Here is a 21,242-nt window from a genome sequence, read left to right on the forward strand (position 1 = left end):
CTGTCCCCAAGGTCCCCTTTTCTCTGACTTCTTAGTGAGCCAAAGCAGCCCAGTCTAGGCTCATTTCCCCACATAGTCTCTCGTCTGTTGCTTCTTCTATCCTAGGCCCTTCCTAGTTTCCTGTTTCTAGTTTTAATAAACTTCTAAATAAATTTTTTAAAAAGTTGGATTTAAAGATATAGAAAAGAATTTTCAAAGATTCATGTGAGAGAAAGCAGAGTAGCATAAAGGATAAAATTCAGAGGCAATCATAATAAATGAAAATAGATGAAAGTAAAATTAAGTATACTAATGATAAAAGTTAATGCCAGTGTATGCTGATTATAATAGTTATATATGACACATCTTTCTCCCAAGATTAGATGAGTAAAGTACCTTCTCATAAAGTTAACCTTTTGCACTCGGATGTCGAGTGTGACTCGACACGGTTAGCATCGGTAGCAGCTCGTATGTCGAATTGTATTGAATGTATCAATAATTTGAAATATAAAAAAATCCAAATAAATAAGTTTGTATGAAAAGAAACTCCAGTTTTTTATTCTACTGCCGCGCTTTGTAAAATCTGGGGTATTTAAAAAATTAAATCCCGAGTAGAATAAAGGAATCGAGAAAAAAGCGAGTGCAAAGGGTTAATACAGTTATCACTATGCAACTGATTCAATCTTTCCCACCGTGGTACAGATGAAAGTCTATAAAATTTGATTTACAATCTGTTGCTTTGTTTCTCAATGGACCTGGCAACTACGAAAGGGCTTTGTAGAGGTTGGAGTGAGTGGTTAGTATTTAGGTCAGTATTGAAGGTTCAAGTCATTGAGCTCCCATCTGCATTTTCTAATTTCTAAAAGAAAATCCCCTTTGGCCCTAAAAACAGTGGCAGTGGCAGTGGCAGAAGGGTGCTGTGATTAGTAGGCTGAGCTAGTAGTATTATATAACTGTACACTTTTGGATCCAAGGTGAGCTATTATGATCTTTTCTTTCTTTCTTTTTTTTTTTTTTACAGAGAGGGGTAGAGAGTTAGAAACATCGATGAGAGAGAAACATCAATCAGCTGCCTCTTGCACACCCCCTACTGGGGATGTGCCCGCAACCAAGGTACATGCCCTTGACCGGAATCGAACCTGGGACCCTTGAGTCCGCAGGCCGACGCTCTATCCACTGAGCCAAACCGGTTTCGGGTATTATGATCTTTTCCACCATGAGGCCTGTGTAAGCCTACTTCAATCATTATAGAGCACGAGGATGAACTATTGTTAGAACAAAGATCTAGGAATTATAAGAGAGCACATAGATCACTCCTGATAGGTGAGGCCCATGATGCTTATTATTTGTCCAACTTAACAAAACAAAAAATAGTTACTGGTTGAACTAAGACCAGAATTGAAGTTCTCTGAATTCAAATTCCAAATTTTCCCACAGTCAGAACAATCCAGAATGTTTTTAGTAAGCCACGAAGGCACAGTCCTTGTCTCACTAAACAGAGAGGATTTCTAATAATGATGATCTTACATTTATTAAGCACCAATGTTCTATGTGATTTACCTGTGATAGCTCAATTAATCACAATCCTACGATGTAGGTACTGTTATCATTCCCAGATGAAGACAGTGAGACAGAGGATGATTAAGTATTAAGCCCAAGATTATACCGTTATTTAACAGCAGTCAGAATTAGGATTCAAACCCAGTCAGTCTGGCTTCAGAATCCAAGCTCTTAACCACTAACTATACTGATATATAATGAAGCACACCAAGTATCACAAGGAGCTTATAAAAGGCAGACAAACAAGGAGAACTTCTAAAGGAACTGAAGTCTCATGTGAGAGCATGACCTGCATCCTAACTAAGAGCAAATGGGAAGCCACCGAGGCTCATTTAAGAGAGTGAGAAAATTGTATTGCATTTTATAAAAAGGCTACTCTAGCTGCAGCTTACATAAGTACGCTGGAGAAACTTAATGCCCTTGGGTAGCAACGCAAACAAAAGACAATGTGGCCTTGAGCTAAGAGAAAGGAAAGGGCCATTGCTGGATTTAGGAGAGTTGGATGACATTAATAATAGTGGGCACCCAGGGACTGGTTACATGCTGGGGAAGGGAAGGAAAAGGTAGAGTGAAGGATGGCTTTTATGTTTTTAACTTGAGGGACTAGGCAGTTGAATAGCAATGCTATGTACTAAGGTAGGAAGCAGAGTTAGAAGAAGGGGTTTTGGAGAAGAGAAAAATAACTTCTAATTAACAAGTGAGTTTGCAGTGCCTGCAGAATCCATGCCAAGTGAAGAGACAGAGTCACATTAACAGATACGAGCTCAGAAAGAAAGTGTAGGGTATGGACACACATAGACACAGATCTGAGGGTGAAATCAAATAGATAAGTCAGCGAATGGGCAGGAATATATTTGAAAAGGAGAATACAGAATAAGAGAATTAGGAGCTACAATATTTAAAGGTTGAGCAGGAAGATACAACATAAAGTGGGAAAAAGTAAGGTATAAAACATTGAAAAACAACAACAAAAAAACACTGAACATAATGAGTAAAAATTTTTACATTTACACATATGCATTTGAAAAACATGGACATTAAAATAGGTAGAAATTTCTGTAAATTCAGGACATGTAAGATTTCTGAGACACATGTTTAAATATAAGGGTACAGTATGTCCATAAAGGTACTATATCATATGACTACCTGCCTATCTTGATTCTAATTGCTATTATTTGTACCCAACGGGCTAACAGTAACTAGGTAGCAAATACTTGATGGACTGTGCAGGTGCATAGTCTTCAGACTCTTAACACATTGTGGACGGATCATGAGAATTCTCATGTTTTCATACCACACAGTGTTTACAAAGCATCATACTTTATAAAGATATTAGCTTGTAAGAAAATGTAATAAGTAACTTCAAAATGCAATGGGTATTTAATTGTAAGGCGTGCCTTTAACATTTATGTACTTGTTTTTTGTACTTGTTCAATAGAAACTTATCTGGCCACTGGGTAAAGCTAGCAACAAAACTACTGGGCCACATTAAGATACAACATAAGCCACCAGACATTTTGTAATGAGAGTCACGACATAAAATCTGCCCTCCCCCAAAATTATAAAATTAATAAACGAAAGACAAGTACTTCTTAACCACATACAGGTATCCCCCACTTTTTGAGAGTTCACATTAGGCCACTTTTCTTTTACAAAAGGCCTACATTTATTTGTACCCTTTTTGGCTAACTGCAATAAATACAAAGAGGATTTTTGCTTTTATGAGAAAAAGCAAGAAGTAAAACTAGCTTCCAGTCCTCATTCCACAGGTTAGAGGCAGTGCACACCCTGCAGCCAGAGTGGCAGCCCGAGGTCCTCCCCCTGGAACCACACTCAGCATCTCAGTATCAAGCCGGCATAGCTCTGACCTGTGTTTGTGAGCTTTAACTGGATTTACTTTGTGCATTAATTAGCAAGATGTGTCCTAAGCTTTTAGAAAAGCTTAAGAAAGCTCGTAAGGGTGTTGCAACTTATCATAAAACTGGATGTAATTAAAGGTATTTGGTATGATTTGGTGGGTTATTTAGGGGGTGTGGGAATACTTGAAAAATTTTCCATATAAATTAATGGTAACTGCTTCTTTGCTTTATGCTATTTTGACTTCTGAAAGGTTTCATAGGAACATACTACTTGTGGATAGTAGGGGAAACCTGTACTCCTATATTAGTGTGAAGAACAGAAAAAAAAGAAATTACATTACCTTATACACTTCACTAAAGCCACCTCTACCAAGCAGATGAAGTAATAAATATCTTTCATTTAACGTTGGGTGATCTTTGAACCTTAAGGGTGGAGAAAAAACACACTCAGTAACATGAAAACGCATACAAAAAGGTTCTGTCCACAATAAAGTTCCACGCTCTTATTCTACCCCTAGCTATTTCTTTCTCACTCTACTGCTAATTCCAAATTCTGTTCCATACTTTTCTATCTGCAGGACTATCACCCACCTTAACACCTGGTGTTTATTTATAAAGTTTAAAATTTATAGCTGAATATTCAGGTTCAATGACCAATTATAGCGCTGTGATAAAGAGCTACCAACTACTGTGTTATCAAGAGCTTTATGAAATCTCCTATCTACTCAGCAGGAATTACTTCCCTCAGAAAAAAATACTTTTATATTTTTTGTTATGGTTAATCAAGACTTTATAGTATTGACATAAGGTTAAAAATAATTATACTTTTAAACTGGCTTTCACCCATAAATTTTACTGTCTTTAAGACTTCCATAAATAAAATTTTATTTCCCAATTAAAAAAGAAAAATTTGTTTAAAAACTTTGAAAAAAATCACTCCCAGACAATACTGCTATTACATATCCACAAACAAGTTTGAACATAGTTTTCAGGACAGACAATTTTTAATTAGTCTTGTTCTATTAGAATTTTCATCTGGTACAATTTAAGTTATTCCGTAACTATAATATTTCATTCACCTTAACACACTGGAATGATCTGTGTATTTGTGTTATACATACACAAATGATCACAGATAGGCCTTCTTAATTTTAAGCAAGATATTTATATTTTACAGCAGAAATGGTCACTTCCAATGCTGATACTCTTGTTAGGCCATGAGGTTTTAAATTACATGACAAGTTTATGTATAAAAGACATGCTTCTCTCCTCAACATGATTAAATCCAAGGAATGGTTGGCATAATTTCCATCTTCTTGCTTAATTTCTATCTTCTTCATAAAGTTCCCACCAGTCCACGGGTATTTTCTCTCCATTTTTATAACCAGGGGTTAAGGACAGAGACTTATACTTTTCTATTTTCTTCTCAAGTTCTGTATAATAATGCCAGATATGTGGCTTACTGAAATCCCTTTAGTTGAAATAATTTCTCCTTCCCTATTAATACTAATTTTGGTATTCAGTCAACAAATATTTATTGCATGCCTACTATGTGCCAGGGATATAGCGAAAATAAAACTAAGTTCCTCCTCTCATATAGGTTATATTCTAGGGGGAGGAGACAGATAATAAATAACTGAAATATAAAAGGGAAATATGCAAATTGACCCCAACAACGGAACAACCAGTTGCTATGATGAACACTGACCACCAGGGGGCAGACACAAGCTGGGCTGATGGCTGAGAGTGCAGCAGATTTTATAATTCCAGATAGTGAAAAATGTTATAAAAAAACAAAGCAAGGTAAAGATACCAGGAGAAGAAGGGAATGGTGTAAGGACTGCTATTTTAGATAGGGCTGCCTAGGAATGGCCTCTAATGACCATTTGGAGCGAAATCAAAGGGAAGCCACTCAGATATTTAGAAGAGGAACATTTCAGGTGAGAAGGTGGCCAGCACAAAAGCCCTGAGATAGGGATGGGGGCTGGCATGGCTGCAACTTGTAAGTGAGGGGAGGACGACAGAGATATGTTGGTGAGGTACCCACAGACCAGTTTACATAAATAAGACTTGCTGAGCCACGGGAAGGACTGTGGATCTTTTTTTCTAAGTATGATGAGAAGCCCCCAATAAGGGAATATTGTGTTTATGCTCTGCACAGAGGAGAAACACTTTTATCATGTAAAACTGAAGTATAATAATGACTTACTGTGAATTATCTTCATTATTTATCCTTTTGAGTTCTCGAATGTGCAGATTTCTCACTCTTTCCAAACGTTCAAGTTCTGCCTGAATTTCTGCCTCTTCCTGAAAATGAAGAGAGGGGACTATAACAAGCTCAATTTATTTGCTATATAAAAAAGATATTTTTACCCATGTGTCAATTTTTTACAGTGACAGGAAGAACAGTTATTATAAAGTACCACTGAGTTAAAAGACCAAAGTGCTCCTTTCAATGCCTGAAAGATGGAAAAAGCCTATTTTAAGAAACCATCATCCACGTAAAAATCTATACCTAATGAGATGCCGAGTTTTATTCTGTACAACAAGAAACCTATTTTTATAATGTCTAAACTGAAAATGGCTGCAAGGTAGTCTGAAACTGACTTATAACAAAAAGAACTGAAAGATTCATTTCTGGTACATCCAAATTTTAATTTAAGAGGTAATAATTTACTAGCATAAAACAAATGAAGATAACCTATATAATAAAAGGGAAATATGCAAATTGACCCCAACAACGAAACAACCAGTTGCTACGATGCACACTGACCACCAGGGGGCAGACACAAGCTGGGCTGACGGCTGAGAGTGCAGCAGCAGTGGCAGGAGCCTCTCCCACCTTGGCATCGCTAAGGATGTCCGACTCAGCTTAAGCCAGCTCCGCTAAGCCATCAGTTGGATACCCCCAAGGGCTCCCGGGCTGCCAGAGGGATGTCTGACTGCCAGCTTAGGCCCGATCCCCCATGGAGTGGGCCTAAGCCAGCAGGTGGACATCCCCCGAGGGGTCCTGGACTGCAAGAGGGCACAGGCTGGGCTGAGGGACGCCCCCCGAGTGCATGAATTTTCATGCACTGGGCCTCTAGTTTTACAATAATTAAAAGAGGAAGAAAGGAAAAAGACAGAACCACTGATTATATCTAGAGCTTACAATATTTGGAACACACACATAATCTGACCACTCTCTTTGGATAAATCCCACTGCAATCTTAAATAGACTCTAAAACAAACATTTTATGAATAGCTGATCCTTAGTTATCATCAGAGCAGATTTAGGCAAATCCTAAAGAAATTTATGTTAACATTCATTTAATATAAAAATTCTGATATTTTCATGTCTCAAAATATATAAATTTTTAGAACATTAAAAATAACTAGACATGAAAACAAGTCAACATAATAACCCATCACCTATACACTTCTGATTCATCAATATAAACTTGAATATTATTTAAAGATTAAATAAGAATATACCAAATTTCAGTGGAGAGTTCTAAAAATGCCCAATTTAAAAATATTTTTGAATATTTGTTGAGTAAATAAACAAATATAGATTACCTTGGCCTAAAAGTATACCTACTACCAATATAAATCTATACCACATGGAGTAGAGGTTATTTCTGAATACTGTGCTTAAATATTTCATCTCTTATTAACTTCTCTTCTTTTAATGATTTATTTTCTAATATTAAAAAATATCCTTTATCTCAGAAAATAATTCTGAAATTTACTTTGAAAATATAAATATCATTTCATTCCAAAGCAGATAATTAGCAATAGCCTATTTCTAAAGGCTTACACTGAAAGGAATGTTCTAAGTATTATTAAAAAACTAAACGCAGAAATGTTTGTATGCCAGTTGACCCTTAAAGTTACTTTAATTATTCTGAAGTGAAACTCAACCACAACTTGTTATAGATATTTAATGTAGATTAAATAGAAGCTTTCAAAATAAACTTAAATGAGGATACACGGTTCTAGAATTTGAGGGAGATTTTTCTAAAATAGGTAACTATATAGTAGAGGCCTGGTGCACAAAATTCGTGCATGGTGTGTGTGTGTGTGTGTGTGTGTGTGTGTGTGTCCCTCAGCCCAGCCTGCACCCTTTCCAATCTGGGACATCCCTCTCACAATCCAGGACTGCTGGCTCCCAACTGCTCACCTGCCTGCCTGCCTGATAGCCCCTAACTGCTTCTGCCTGCCGGCCTGATCACCCCCTAACCACTCCCCTGCAGGCCCGATTGCCCCTCACTGCCCTCCCCTGCAGGCCTGGTTGCCCCTAACTGCCCTCCCCTGTCAGCCTGGTCACCCCTCACTGCTCTCCCCTGTTGGCCTGGTTGCCCCCAACTGCCCTCCCCTGCAGGCCTGGGTCCCCCCCAACTGCCCTCCCCTGCTGGCCATCTTGTGTGTTGGAGTGATGGTCAATTTGCATATCACCCCTTTATTATCCTACCTAATAAAAGGGTAATATGCAAATAACCATCACTCTGCTACGCCCATGATTGGGCCAGCAGGAGGCTGGGGGGCGGGACTCGGGGTGGCCTATCCAGCCGTTGAGAGGCGTGGGGGGCGGGCCTATCCGGCTGTTGAGAGGCGCTGGAGGCTTTTGGCCTGGTGCACGAGCGGACACCCAGCTTCCCTGCCATGGAAAGTGGGAAGCTGGGTGTCTGCTCTGGCTCCAGGCCAAAAGCCTCCGCCGGGGGCTTTTGGCCGGGTGCACGAGCGGACACCCAGCTCCCCTGCCAACGAAAGCCGGGAGCTGGGTGTCTGCTCCGTGGAAAGTGGGGAGCTGGGTGTCTCTCTGTGCATATGGAGAGACTATAAGATGCCAAGAAAGAAACCACTACTAAGGAAAGGACTAAAAAACTAAAACTATGGAACTTACAGGTAAAGAAATAGGAGAAAATCTTTGCTACTTTGGAGGTAGCTAGATAGCTTAGAAGGACATAGGAAACACTAACCATAAAAAAGTAATTATTAGATTTATTAAAATTAACATCTTCTCTTGAAAAAAGACACCATTATGAAAATAAAAAGGCAAGTCATAGGGAGAAATTATTCACAATACGTATGTCTGAAACAGCCTGCACCCTTTCCAATCTGGGACATCCCTCATGGAGAATATCTATGAAGCAGTCTTACAATTCAATGGTAAGAATACAGACAATCCAATGTTCAAAATGTGCAAAAGGCCGAAACCGGTTTGGCTCAGTGGATAGAGCGTCGGCCTGGGGACTCAAGGGTCCCAGGTTCGATTCTGGTCAAGGGCATGTACCTTGGTTGCTGGCACATCCCCAGTAGGGGGTGTGCAAAAGGCAGCTGATCAATGTTTCTCTCTCATCGATGTTTCTAACTCTCTACCCCTCTCTCTTCCTCTCTGTAAAAAATCAATAAAATATTAAAAAAAAATAAAAACAAAATGTGCAAAAGATTTGAACAGACACATCACAAAAATAAGATCTATACCATCATGTGATGATTAATATCATTAGTCATAAGGGAAATGTGGATTAAGCCTCTGTGATTTTCTACAAAACACACTAGAAAGGCTAAAATTAAAAAGACTAACAATAACAAGTATTGGCAAGTATGAGGAGCCACTACAACTCTCATGTAGGTGAGAGTATAAACTGTTGCACCCACTTTGGAAAAATGTATTGACAGTTTCTTAGAAAGGTAAACATTCCCTTGCCATAGACCCAGCAATGTTACCTCTTGGTATTTAAAATAAATAAATAAATCTTAACATTTGTTCACACAAGGATTTGTACACAGATGTCCATTGTAATCCTATATAATAAAGAGCTAATATGCTAATTAGACCAGATGGCAGAACAACCTTCCAGAACGATCAGTGGGCGGGGCTGTGAGGTAGGCGGGCCCACAAGGCAGCCGGGGCTTCGAGGGCTGAGTTCCTTGCACAAATTTTGTGCATCGGGCCTCTAGTATAGGATATAAAAGGCTAATATGCACAGTGTCCCCTTGGGAGTTCGATCACTATGAAGTGTACTGACCACCAGGGGGTGGCACGGAACGAAGGAAGGCCCCGGCCAGCATCTGGAAGGCCCCGATCGGCCCTGATTGCCAGCCAGGCCTAGGGACCCTACCCATGCACGGATTTCATGTACTAGGCCTCAAGTACTAAATAGAGATTTAACTGAAATTTCCTCATTTAATGTAGCTTCAATCACACATAATTCTAATTTTAATGAAAGAAGAAAAAGGTAATATCCCAGGAGATTAAACTAAAGATTATAAAAATAGGAAATAGACTAAAAAGCTTTGGAACAATAAACTCAAGCCACAGCTAAGTTGTCTTAACATATTGCGGACCAGTAGTTTTATTGCTAGCTTTACCCAGTGGCCAGGTAAGTTTCTGTTGAACAAGTACAAAAAATGTCTTACATAAATGTTAAAGGCACACCTTACAATTAAATACCCATTGCATTTTGAAGTTATTTATTGCATGTTCTTAAAAGCTAATATCTTTTTAAAGTATGATACTTTGTAAAACACTGTGTGATATGAAAACACGAGAATTCTCGTGATCCGTCCACAATGTGTTAATTTAGTCATAAAATAGTAAAAGAAACTGGTCAGACAGGAATGTCCATGAGTACGAAAAAATTGAAATTCATTTACACCACAGAACACAAAAAAGTGGTAATTTTTTTTCTTCATATTACTGTTTGCTGCCTTAAAACTTAATTTGATTCTTACACATGTAGGAAGCTACAAAATAGTTGGTAGTCTGGTGGATTTTTAACCTGATAAAATAGTGAAATACCTATAAGAACACCAGCTGAAATACTTGTTTTAACTTTATTTGAAATTGTGGTATAGGGATACTATTTATTTCAAGTGAATTTACAGAAATTAATTACATATTTATGACTCAATAAAATTTGAGATTCAGCTAGCATGTTGATGCACATAATTACATTTGTTTTATAATTTTTGGTGTCTATACAATGGCAGTAACCATTACCACAAAATAAATATTTATTTTAAAAAGTAAATGTAGGTCCACCAGTGTGGCTTGGTGGTTGAGCATAGACCCATGAATCAGGAGGTCACAGTTTGATTCCTGATCAGGGCACATGCCAGGGTTTCAGGCTTGATCCCCAGTAGAGGGGTGAAGGAGGCAGCCAATGGATGATTCTTTCTCATCACTGATGTTTCTATCGCTCTCTCCCCCAATCCCTTCCTCTCTCTGAAATCAATAAAAACATAATAAAAAAAGTAAATGTATGTCTGCATCAGTTAAGCAAGCTCTTTTCTCCTCTATAGAACTTGACAAATACTGTCGCATAAAATCTTATAATACAAAAGCATAGGCAAGCTTCATTTCTGTTTGAACTGTAAAGTTTACAAGGAAAATAAAAGGTCACAAGCACTAGGGGGGAAAAGAAAGCTGGATCCTTCCAAGGTATTTAAGAGGAAATGTCAAGGGAAGGAACTACCGTAGATCCTGGGGTTACATTGGAGATCAGTTCCTATGGCGCAACGTAACGTGATTTTCGCCGTAAATTGGAACCCACCTACATAAGCACCTACGTGGAGCCCATTCACAGCAGTAATGAAGTGAAACAGTAAAAAACATTTAAAAGAAAGATAACAATTCCTGACCTTCACTTGTTAACAAAAAACATAAAGCACATATGTACATAAAATCCTCGAACATGTCAAAACTAGGCCAGATTACTAAAAGATGTAATCTAATCAGCAAGATCATGCTTAGTAAGAATACCAAGTCATCCACTAGCTGAGCAATAAAAGAGGAGGTCCAGAAGAAACAAACAGTATCTCTGGAAAGGAACTGGTCTCCATAGGCAATTACAGTGTTGAAGGGACATGAGTAAGAACAGAGAGGTAGGTTTGATGATCACATACAGTAAAAGGACATGGCTCTCTTCTGTTTCAACAAAAAGAGATAGACAATTTAACAGTATACTAAGTGTACCGGTTAATAATGTGGATTTTTGTAATCAAAGAAAACACGGTAATTTCAAGAGAAACATCAAAAGTGCTTTATTCAAAGTAATATCCATCACTAGCTACACATTTTCCCATCTTTCAGGTAATTTGTGGATACCGTCCCAATAGAACTTTTCTTGTTTTGAGGCAAACCATTCAGAGACCCAATTATCCACTTCTTCATATGTGTTGAAGTGCTGCTCAGAAAGTGCATGTGCCATCAATCGGAACAAGTGGTAATCTGAAGGAGCAAGGTCTGGTGCAGTGGTCGGCAAACTCATTGTCAACAGAACCAAATATCAACAGTACAACAACTGAAATTTCCTTTGAGAGCCAAATTTTTTAAACTTAAACTTCTTCTAACGCTACTTCTTAAAAATAGACTCGCCCAGGCTGTGGTATTTTGTGGAAGAGCCACACTCAAGGGGCCAAAGAGCCACATGTGGCTCGTGAGCCGCAGTTTGCTGACTACGGGTCTGGTGAATACAGTGGGTGGGTTAATACTTCCCAGGAAAGATCTTTTATTTTATTTTTATTTTTAAATTTACTAAGGTATCACATATTTGTCCTCATCCCCCCATTCCCATCCCAAACCCCTCCCCACGCATGTCCCCACCCCCCTGTTGTCTGTGACCACTGGTTAGGCTTATATGCATGCATACAAGTCCTTTGGTTGATCTCTCCCCCTTACTCCCACCCTCCCCTATTTTCCCTCTGAGGTTTGACAGTCTGATCGATGCTTCCCTGTCTCCGGGTCTGTTTTTGTTCATCAGTTTATGTTGTTCATTATTTCCCCTAGATGAGTGAGATCATGTGATATTAGAAATACACTTATAAGAATCGAAAATGAGACAAGTAATAATGGTTATGCTGAGAGGCAAATGAATCAGTCTGTAGTGAGTTTCTTTCTGGGCCAACAGTTCTTTTGAGTCCCAATTTCAATGTCAAACAGTTCCTTATGTGTACATGTCAGCACTGACATTACAGTTCTGGATGGTGGACAATTGGTGGTAATGCAGGTCCGACCCTCTCTGGTTTGGTCCTGGGCAACCTGCAGCGACGCACAGCTGCTGACTGCTAGTATGGCAAGGCGTCATCAGCGTCTTCCATCTCTGGACTGTTTCTCTTCTGTCTTCATGGCTGGAGCAGTCCCAGGAAAGATCTTTTTTTTGTGTCTTTAACTGGTTTTGAAGTATGCGATGGTGCGTTATCATGAAGCAAAATTACTTTGCCGTGTCTTCTGGAACATTCTGGTCATTTCACGATCAAAGCATGGTTCAAATTGATTATTTGTTCTCGGTAGTGATCAGTATTAACAGTTTCACCTGGTTTTAGAAGCTCATAATACACCACACCTTCCTGATCCCACCAAACGCAGAGCATTGTCTTCTTTCTGAAGTGATCTGGCCTTGCAGTCGATGTTGATGGCTGACCTGGATCAATCCATGATTCTGTGCATTTGGGATTCTCAAAATAAATCCACTTTTCATCACCAATCACAATTCGATGCAAAAAAGACTTTCTTTCATACCACTGAAGCAACATTTTACTGATGACTTTTCAGTTTTCCATTTGTCTTTTGTTCAATTGATGTGGCACCCATTTTCCTTCCTTTAAAATCTTTCTCATTGCTTGACGTCGAAACCGGTTTGGCTCAGTGGACAGAGCGTCAGCCTGCGGACTCAAGGGTCCCAGGTTCGATTCCGGTCAAGGGCATGTACCTTGGTTGCGGGCACATCCCCAGTAGGGGTTGTGCAAGAGGCAGCTGATCGATGTTTCTCTCTCATCAATGTTTCTAACTCTCTATCCCTCTCTCTTCCTCTCTGTAAAAAATCAATAAAATATATTTAAAAAAAAATCTTTCTCATTGCTTGTAAACTATCGGAAATTGTTTGCTGAGCAACGTTTAATCTTTTCGCAAGTTGTTTTTGAGTGTGACACCCATCTTCATCCAATAATGCTTGTAATTGTTGGTCTTCAAACTTTTTCAGTTGACCTGGACATCCTTTGTCTTTCACATCGAAATCATCACTTTTAAGTAAGTGTTTAAAACAGCATTCACAAGTATCTTGAGATGGAGCATGTTCACCATAAGCTTTCCGAAGTATTCAGCAGCACTTTTCTTTAAAATAAAGTAATGAATTATAACTTTCCACAAATGCTCTTTTTGTGGCACGAAATTCGACATTTTTAAGTGTAAAAATATCTATGATGTTAACACCTTTAGCAAATTTGACATATGAAGTTTTGAAGCTTGTTGTCAATACAACAAAACAGCATACATATCAAATTGCATATATATCAACATGTGTAACTCCATCTATTGAAAAAATCCGCATTATTAACTGCTACACCTAGCACACTATAGCTATTTTAACAGGATTTTAAAATAAGCTCTAGTATTCTAAATTATATTTAAAAAACCAAGTCATACAAGTATACAACAGATCTCGATATCGCCTCATTGTTTGAGTAGCCTGCAAAACACACCACTTTCCAAAATATTTAACTTGAAATTTATATGGAAGGTAAATTTCACAGCAACTTAACTAGAAAGCTTGTCCTTTGCCAGATGTTTAGCATAGGAATGCTTTCTATTTGTAATCAAAGTCTCCTCTGGCAATTTAATATCCCCTTAGCTCACATTTTAAGCCAAAAATAAATTACAGCAAAGTAGAATCTCTGTAAATGCCAGGTTAAAACTGCTAGGTGGATTTGGGGTATTTTTGAGCATTTCCCGTAATGGCAATTTTAAAAAGAAAGGTGGGATATATAGGCATTAAGCTATAAATGCTTAAAGAGTTATAAAATACATTTTTACATGTCAAACCGATACATTCCTGAAAAAATTGAATGCACTAGTTTCAACTTCTTTGGCAAATCTTGAGTGTACTAGTATATTCCATGTCATTCCCCCCGCCCCCAAAAAACCCGAACAAACAAAAAAACTCAATTTGAAAGAGCTGCCTTTCTGTAAAGCCAAGATAAGATGGAAAGTTATTTTGTTGTAACGTTCTCAGCTTGCCTATAATCGATGAGAGTTGCTAAAACAAAAGAAATTACGTGTGGTATATTACAAAAATGGTGGAAGCAAAGAAATGCATATCACTTCGAATAGTCTATTCAACACATAACATTACTTGGTCTAGGAAAACTAGTTCAGAATGAGGTTTCAAAAGTTTAACACTCAAATCGTTTAGTAATGGACACTAGTAATCCCTCAAAAGTTAGCATTTCTAGGTCCTCAAATTAAGTTTCATTACATAAACTAGTTATGTCATTCTAAAAGTTTATCACCAGGAAAGTGAAAGGTAAAATTAACAAAAGGCACTATTTAAAAGCTAATGGAAATGGTTGTGCAGAAAAGAATTAAAGACCATCTAGACAGCAGGTCTAAATTTGTAGAAATCATATTTGAAACTACTTGTGCGTAGTTCTATTTCTGTTGAGTATGATTGTGTAGACTGAGAAGAAAGGACAAAATTATGAAATTCTTGGGGCAGCAGGGTTCTTTCCTAAGTATAAAAATGTTCTCTTCACTCCCATCCCTAACTGCTCATTGAGCTGGTTATTACAGGAGCTACTATATCTCCCTCAGGTGTGTTTAACTGGCTCAGACATTTTAGAACCTTAATGTTTTCTTCCCTCTGCACTTCATTTCCTTCTTGGAGGAGGGGGGGCAAGTAATGGTGGGAGTGGTGTTTTATTCTCTCTTTAAATGCATAAATACTTATATTAAAACCCCTAACTGGGAATAACTGTTAAAATGGACATTGATTCTGTCAATTCCCCCATTCTATTTAAAACCAAACAAAATCCTACCTTAGCAACAGCATCTATATATATAAAAAGCTAATATGAAAGTGTCCCCTCGGGAGTTCGAAAGGGAGTTCGATTGCTCACTATGATGTGCACTGACCACCAGGGGGTGGCATGGAACAAAGGGAGGCCCTGGCTGGCAGCCAGAAGGCCCTGAACTGCCCTGATCGCTGGCCAGGACTAGGGACCCTACCCATGCACGAATTTCATGCACTGGGCCTCTAGTATAAATATAACAATTCAACTGACTGGCAAAATTGAAATGCTCAGAATATTGAGTACACTTTTGAAACAAATTACAGTGACTGTATGGGGGTGTGTGAAATTCCTGATGTAAACACTAATGGGGTGCTAACACAAACCCTAGCACATACAGGTACAGTGCCTTAGCAGAGTATATTGTAGCCTTTCTCACAGCTTTCTGCTTCCCTTTAACCCTTTTTTTCCCCTGGATTTTTGTGGATTCCATGTTTGTTTGTGTTTGTTTTTTTTAAGTCTGAAAAGATTTAACACAATAATGGAAAAAGCCCAGTCTTCCAGACTCTACACACATGCACATAAATGACATGGAGTTATAGTTCTGCTTGAGAAGTGGCTAATATGACTTTTAAGATTCTTTCCAAATTTCCATTGCCTACACAACTAGATAAATTAACACTGAACACCATGGTTTTACTTTGGTAACAGAACATCTACTACCAAATTAAGAAACACTGAGCCAGGAATATGTTTGCAGGTCTCTAATGACAGTAGGAGGGAGAATATAAATACTGGGAGTTTTCCTACCTACAGCTAGTTCCACGTTCTCTTGGGAGTCCTTTTTTACAGAATACTCATTTTTAAATGGGAAGTAGTAGTAGTAAGAACAAAGTTTAGAACTGCCAACACTCTTCTTGGTACTTCTCTTGCCCACGCATGCCAAGAAGTCAGGACCCCCGTAACATTCTCCATGGGCTTCACCATGCCTTTCCTAGTAAAGTGCATGTTTTATATTTGCACTGAAAACTCTGCCTACACAATAGCATCTTGTGTTATGTTCTAGAGAAACATAACGTACAATGTGGTTGTGGCTTTAACTGACAGAAGAATTCCCAAAAGATTTCTTCTAGTCATGGTCATGAATATAAAGTTGTACAGATGAACCCCTCTAGCATTATATTATTGTTCATTATTTTCGTATACTTATTCAAACCTAAAGTGACCAGAAATCTCACATGTGCAAACTTATTCTTTGTGGTCATACAAAGGTATGACCACAAAGAATAAGTCAGATGACAATGGTATTCTAGAAAGGAAGACCAAAGGAGATATCAAACTTAAAGAATACTTGGGGGTCATTTCACCTAAAATCAATGCCCTGTATTCTCCACTGCTCAAAAGGCTTGTAGACAAATCCATTGTCTTCCATTTCAACTAGTTGCGTGGTCCACTGTGAAGGAGTGAGAAAAGTGGTGTGCTTGTTCTTGACCTGTAAAGATTTCATCATGGAAGATAGAATACTGATGCTGCTGCTGCCTGTCACTGGTTGTTGCTCTTTGCAGGTGCCAGTATCGGTCAGAGAACAGGATTTCAGTGGCAGAGTTGATGCTATACTGTTATCTCTTCAGAACGAAGGCACAAGGAGAGATGAATGCCACATCACAAGGAGCAAAGGAGAGAGAGAGAGAGAAAGAAATGGTGTCAGGTGGCATGTTGGATGCGATTTTTGTTTTAGTAGAGATTGAGATGATTGCAAATTGTTTATCTGATTCCTTCGATCTGCAAAGACACATCTGTGTTGGTGCTGATGATTCTTGACTAATCCTGTTTCAATTACAAATTGGTTATGTTTTTCCAAAAAAACTTCTGGCATTTATATTCAGGGCTTACAAATCTCTCCCATTCTCCTCTCTCTCTCTCTCATACACTAAAGCCAATCCCTATGACACTATTCAATATTGCATTCTGAGATGTCAAATCTTCTACATGCATTCTCTCCAACTAATCAATGTTTAGAATCTAGATGATCGACAAAACTAAAAAATAAAGAGCAACACATATCCACATGCTGTTCACATCACAAATTTGAATAAATAGCAGTGGCAAGACATAGTTATTGTCCCTAATAACTTTCAAAATTCTTATCATTTTGGGGTATTATGATTGGTAACTTTTAGAGCATCTATTATAAGGAAGATGGATTTTTAGGGATAAAAAATAACAATCCTTGGAAAGCACACCCACGTAGTTTCTTGAATTCCAGAATAATGTTTTGAAATAGACAAATAACAACCTAGCAGAACTCTTCAAATCACAAAGACAAATTGCCTTACTATAACTAGAATTTATCAAAGACTGGAATTAAGACAGAATCAACCATAAAAGCTAACTGGTATATGGTTTGTTAGTTTCCTTAAATCCACAGGTTCCAAATGTGGCATAAAAAGGATAGTTAAGCAGCTTTTCCTCAAAGGAACAACTTTTGAAAGATAGGAAATTACTGTCGTTATAACTATAAGCTTTTATTAAGTGGTAACTGGAAAAATGTGTAAATAATTACTAGTAGCACAAAAGTTGTTTTTAAAAAATGTTTAAGGAATGTCTTGGCCAGTGTTCTCAGTGGTTAGAGCTCAGAACGAGCCCCAGAGTCTCCCTCAATTCCTGGTTAAAGGTAAGGGTCAAAGGTACATGCCTGGGTTGCAGGTTCATTTTGGCCAGTCAGGGCGAGCTCAGGGCATGTGGGCGGCAACCAATCAATATGTCTTTTTCACACCGATGTTTCTCTCCCTTCCCCCCCCCCCCCCCGCCCCTTCTCCCTTCTACTCTCTCTAGAAATCAGTGGGAAAAATATCCTCGGATGAGGACTAACAAAAAAAAAGTTTTAGAAATAATTTGTGTGGTCTCCATATATTTTATTAGATCAGTTTTTTTCTGTTATATCCTTAAACTATATAAAAGGTAAAATTATGTTAGAATATGTACACTTTTTAAAATATTGTGTTTTCTGTTAAAAATAAATTGAGTGAAAAGTAAAATATATCAACTAATAATAAAACATTCTAGCTGATATAACAATCTCTAATACCCAAGGAAAGTAATATGTGGGAGAAAGAGAGTATATGTGTTTGTGAAAAACTTAACTACTCTCAGATAAAGATCTGCGATGAAAATGAAATAGCATGTTTCTGGAAGGAAAAAAAAAGCAAACATTCCCACTACTCCGAGATGGGAAGAAAGCTACAAGAGAATTAATTCTTCTGAATACAAAGAATCAACTTGCTGTCCTCTACAACAAAAAGAATGTAGGAAGAAAGCCTTTGTGTATTGCTACTGAAATAGGAGTGAGAAAGGTTCAAGAGAAAAAGTAAGCTTTGCTGGTTACTAGTGATATTAATTTAGACAAAGCATATACATATCTTGGCATTCAAAAAGTTAACATTAATGGTCACTCTAGAATGGTTAAACTTCAAAGTCCATAAAATGTAATATTATGTGATTTTCCTGAAATGAGAACTTGATTCATGCCTGTATCAGGCACAGTGTGAAAATAAGTCACTCAGTGAGAGAGCAATGATTTCATAAACTGATAATAAGTAACAATAAATTAAAGAATTCTTGATATATTAAAACCAAGGTGATGCTGCACAGTGATTTTCCTAATCTCAGGAGACAAAACTAATATGCCATAAGTAAGATTAAATTTACTATTTGGTGGTAACCAGAAATACCTGCTTATTTTAGCCATAGACTTAGTTTTAGAGGTTTCTGCTTCACATTCATTCATTATTCTATCACATTAACAGCTTTGAACTTATATTTCTAAACCTCTAGAATAGCACAGAATGTGAACTTTATGACGCATTCAATGATAAACACACATTTTCATATTTGCTTACTTATTCAATTATTATACTTATGAAATATAATGCACATCATAAATTATTCATTTCAATACAAAGTCCTTCTAGTCTCATATGTCCAAATAGCATGAGCTCCCTCAAAGGAGGATGTTTTCTCCTTCTGTGCCAACAAATTTAACCCAATAATTTTGCTTTAACTCTAAGTGTTTATTAAAGGGAGAGCGAAAGCAAGATTCAGCCTGGCTAATGCAAGAGTATGCCGGGCTGCAAATCTAAACTCTAAGCCGACACACCACAAGTGAATTCCCATAGGGTTACATGGACATCAAATATTCACAGATCAGATCCAGCCTATGGTAGAAGCTATATAGTTACAAGCTGAGGTACAGTTGATGTCAGCTTAATAAACCCAGGAGCACAGGAAGCTGATAAGAGAGTGATAACATATTTTTTCTTAAGTCATACTTGTTCTCTGTTAAAAGTGTACAATAAACCTTCTTACCTTCTGTTTAGAAAACAGAATGACCGATTTTAATTATTTATTTTTCAACTGTGGTTTAGAATGTCAGATAACTTATTTTTAAAATATGTAACTTAATGCTTATTATTTTTAATTATACAATTCAAAAATTAATACCCAGTGGTAAGGAGGGTATTTTTATTTTTGTTCTAAGGTGACACTACCTATTCAATTTTGTTCTTTCTATCTATGTACTACTAGCACCTTTCTTTAAAATGGATTCAATTTTTCTCACCCAAAATAGTCCCTCAGAAGAAAATGAGAATTCAAGACATGAGAGTATGTTCCAGCATTACTAGTTCATTCAATCCTCCAAAATATCCCAGGATGGATGTCAAAGAAAAGCAATGTTGTAAATTGGTTAAGAAGAAGATAAAGTTAGAAATTTAAAACTGCTCAGTAAATTTGAAAAAATAAAACAGGAAAAAGATTATACAGGGGACAGTTATTAAAAAGAATGAGTAAGTTAAAAAAATGGAGAAGTCAAGCAATGGGAAAGAGAATAACATAAAAGTTAGATGAAAAGGTGCAATATTCTGTAACAGTTCACAACTGTTTATGTAATATCTAGACATCTACATATACCTACCTCGCTTTAGAAAACAGAAGTATTTCAAAGAAACTGAATATTTTAAAAGTACTAGGAAAGTTTTAAATATCAACCAAAACCAAACCCTCTTCTGAAGCCTTTTAAAAAGTGAAGTATTTTTCCTAATACAAATAAGTGATTCCCAATTTAACTGTTTTATAATTTCAGATTTTATAGATTAGGTTTTCAAAAAATAAGATGTAAAATCTCATCTTTAGAAAGAGTAATTTGAAGTTTACTATTATATGTGAAAAGAAAAACCCTCCAGTTAAACCAGTACTTATATATTTACAAGAGGCCTGGTGCATGGATTCGTGCACCGGTGGGGTCATTTGGCCTAGCCTGAGGGGATCGGGCCTAAACCGGCTCTCTGACATCCCCTGAAGGGTCCTGGATTGTAAGAGGGCAGTTCTCGGGTGATGCACCCCAGAATCAGGCTCCCTCCTCTCTTCTCCCAATATTATGTCACTTTCTCTCTGTATCTGTCTCGCTTCTTTCATCTCACTTTATGCTAAGTTTGGTGGTAACTGACAATTTGTAGACATTTAGATGCAAAATGCAATTATTTAGCAAACGGGATTTACTTAGCCTGGAATCTAGTCGGCCTAGGGCAGACCCTGCTCAATGTCAGGCTCCCGCCCAGGACCTTCCACCCAGAGTCCTGTGGCAGTGGGAACCTCTTTCTTCCCACCTGAGCTGCTCCTTTGCCTCCTTCCCTCCCCAGAGGTTGCCTGCTGGCACTACTGTCTGACTGAAATGAGGAAAGCCATGGCCGGTTTCCCAGCCGAGAGTGGTAGTGGGAAAATTCGCTGCCTCCAATGGAAATCGATATTAAGTGGATGGGCCGGCGCGGAAGCCGGATGTGTGGGCCACAGCCAGTAGGTCCTGCACATCTCATCATTTAGCTAATCAAGTCGAAAAGTTTCTGTAAGGGCCAGACCCACGACCTCAGCAATGAGCTAGAGGCTAGTGGGGAGCCAGACCCGAAGTGGGGAGCCAATGGGCTAGAGGCCCGGTGCATGGATTTGTGCACTGGTGGGGTCCCTCAGGGATTGGGCCAAACCGGCTCTCCAACATCCCCCAAAGGGTCCTGGATTGCA

The 21,242-nt window shown here is 38.1% G+C and overlaps 1 protein-coding gene across 2 annotated transcripts in view; it reads right to left on the reverse strand.

Moving 5' to 3' along the window:
* TLK1 (tousled like kinase 1) overlaps nt 1-21,242 on the reverse strand; it is a 138,996-nt gene that overhangs the window by 16,598 nt on the left and 101,156 nt on the right. For both annotated transcript variants that reach the window (XM_008138579.3, XM_054723525.1), the window contains exons 13-14: nt 5,608-5,705; nt 3,740-3,821 (exon numbers count right to left, since the gene is read on the reverse strand). In XM_008138579.3, the coding sequence (XP_008136801.1) occupies nt 3,740-3,821; nt 5,608-5,705 (180 nt within the window). The remainder of the gene's footprint in view (nt 1-3,739; nt 3,822-5,607; nt 5,706-21,242) is intronic.

This window comes from Eptesicus fuscus, chromosome 11 (genome assembly GCF_027574615.1).
Source record: "Eptesicus fuscus isolate TK198812 chromosome 11, DD_ASM_mEF_20220401, whole genome shotgun sequence".
Taxonomy (NCBI): domain Eukaryota; kingdom Metazoa; phylum Chordata; class Mammalia; order Chiroptera; family Vespertilionidae; genus Eptesicus; species Eptesicus fuscus.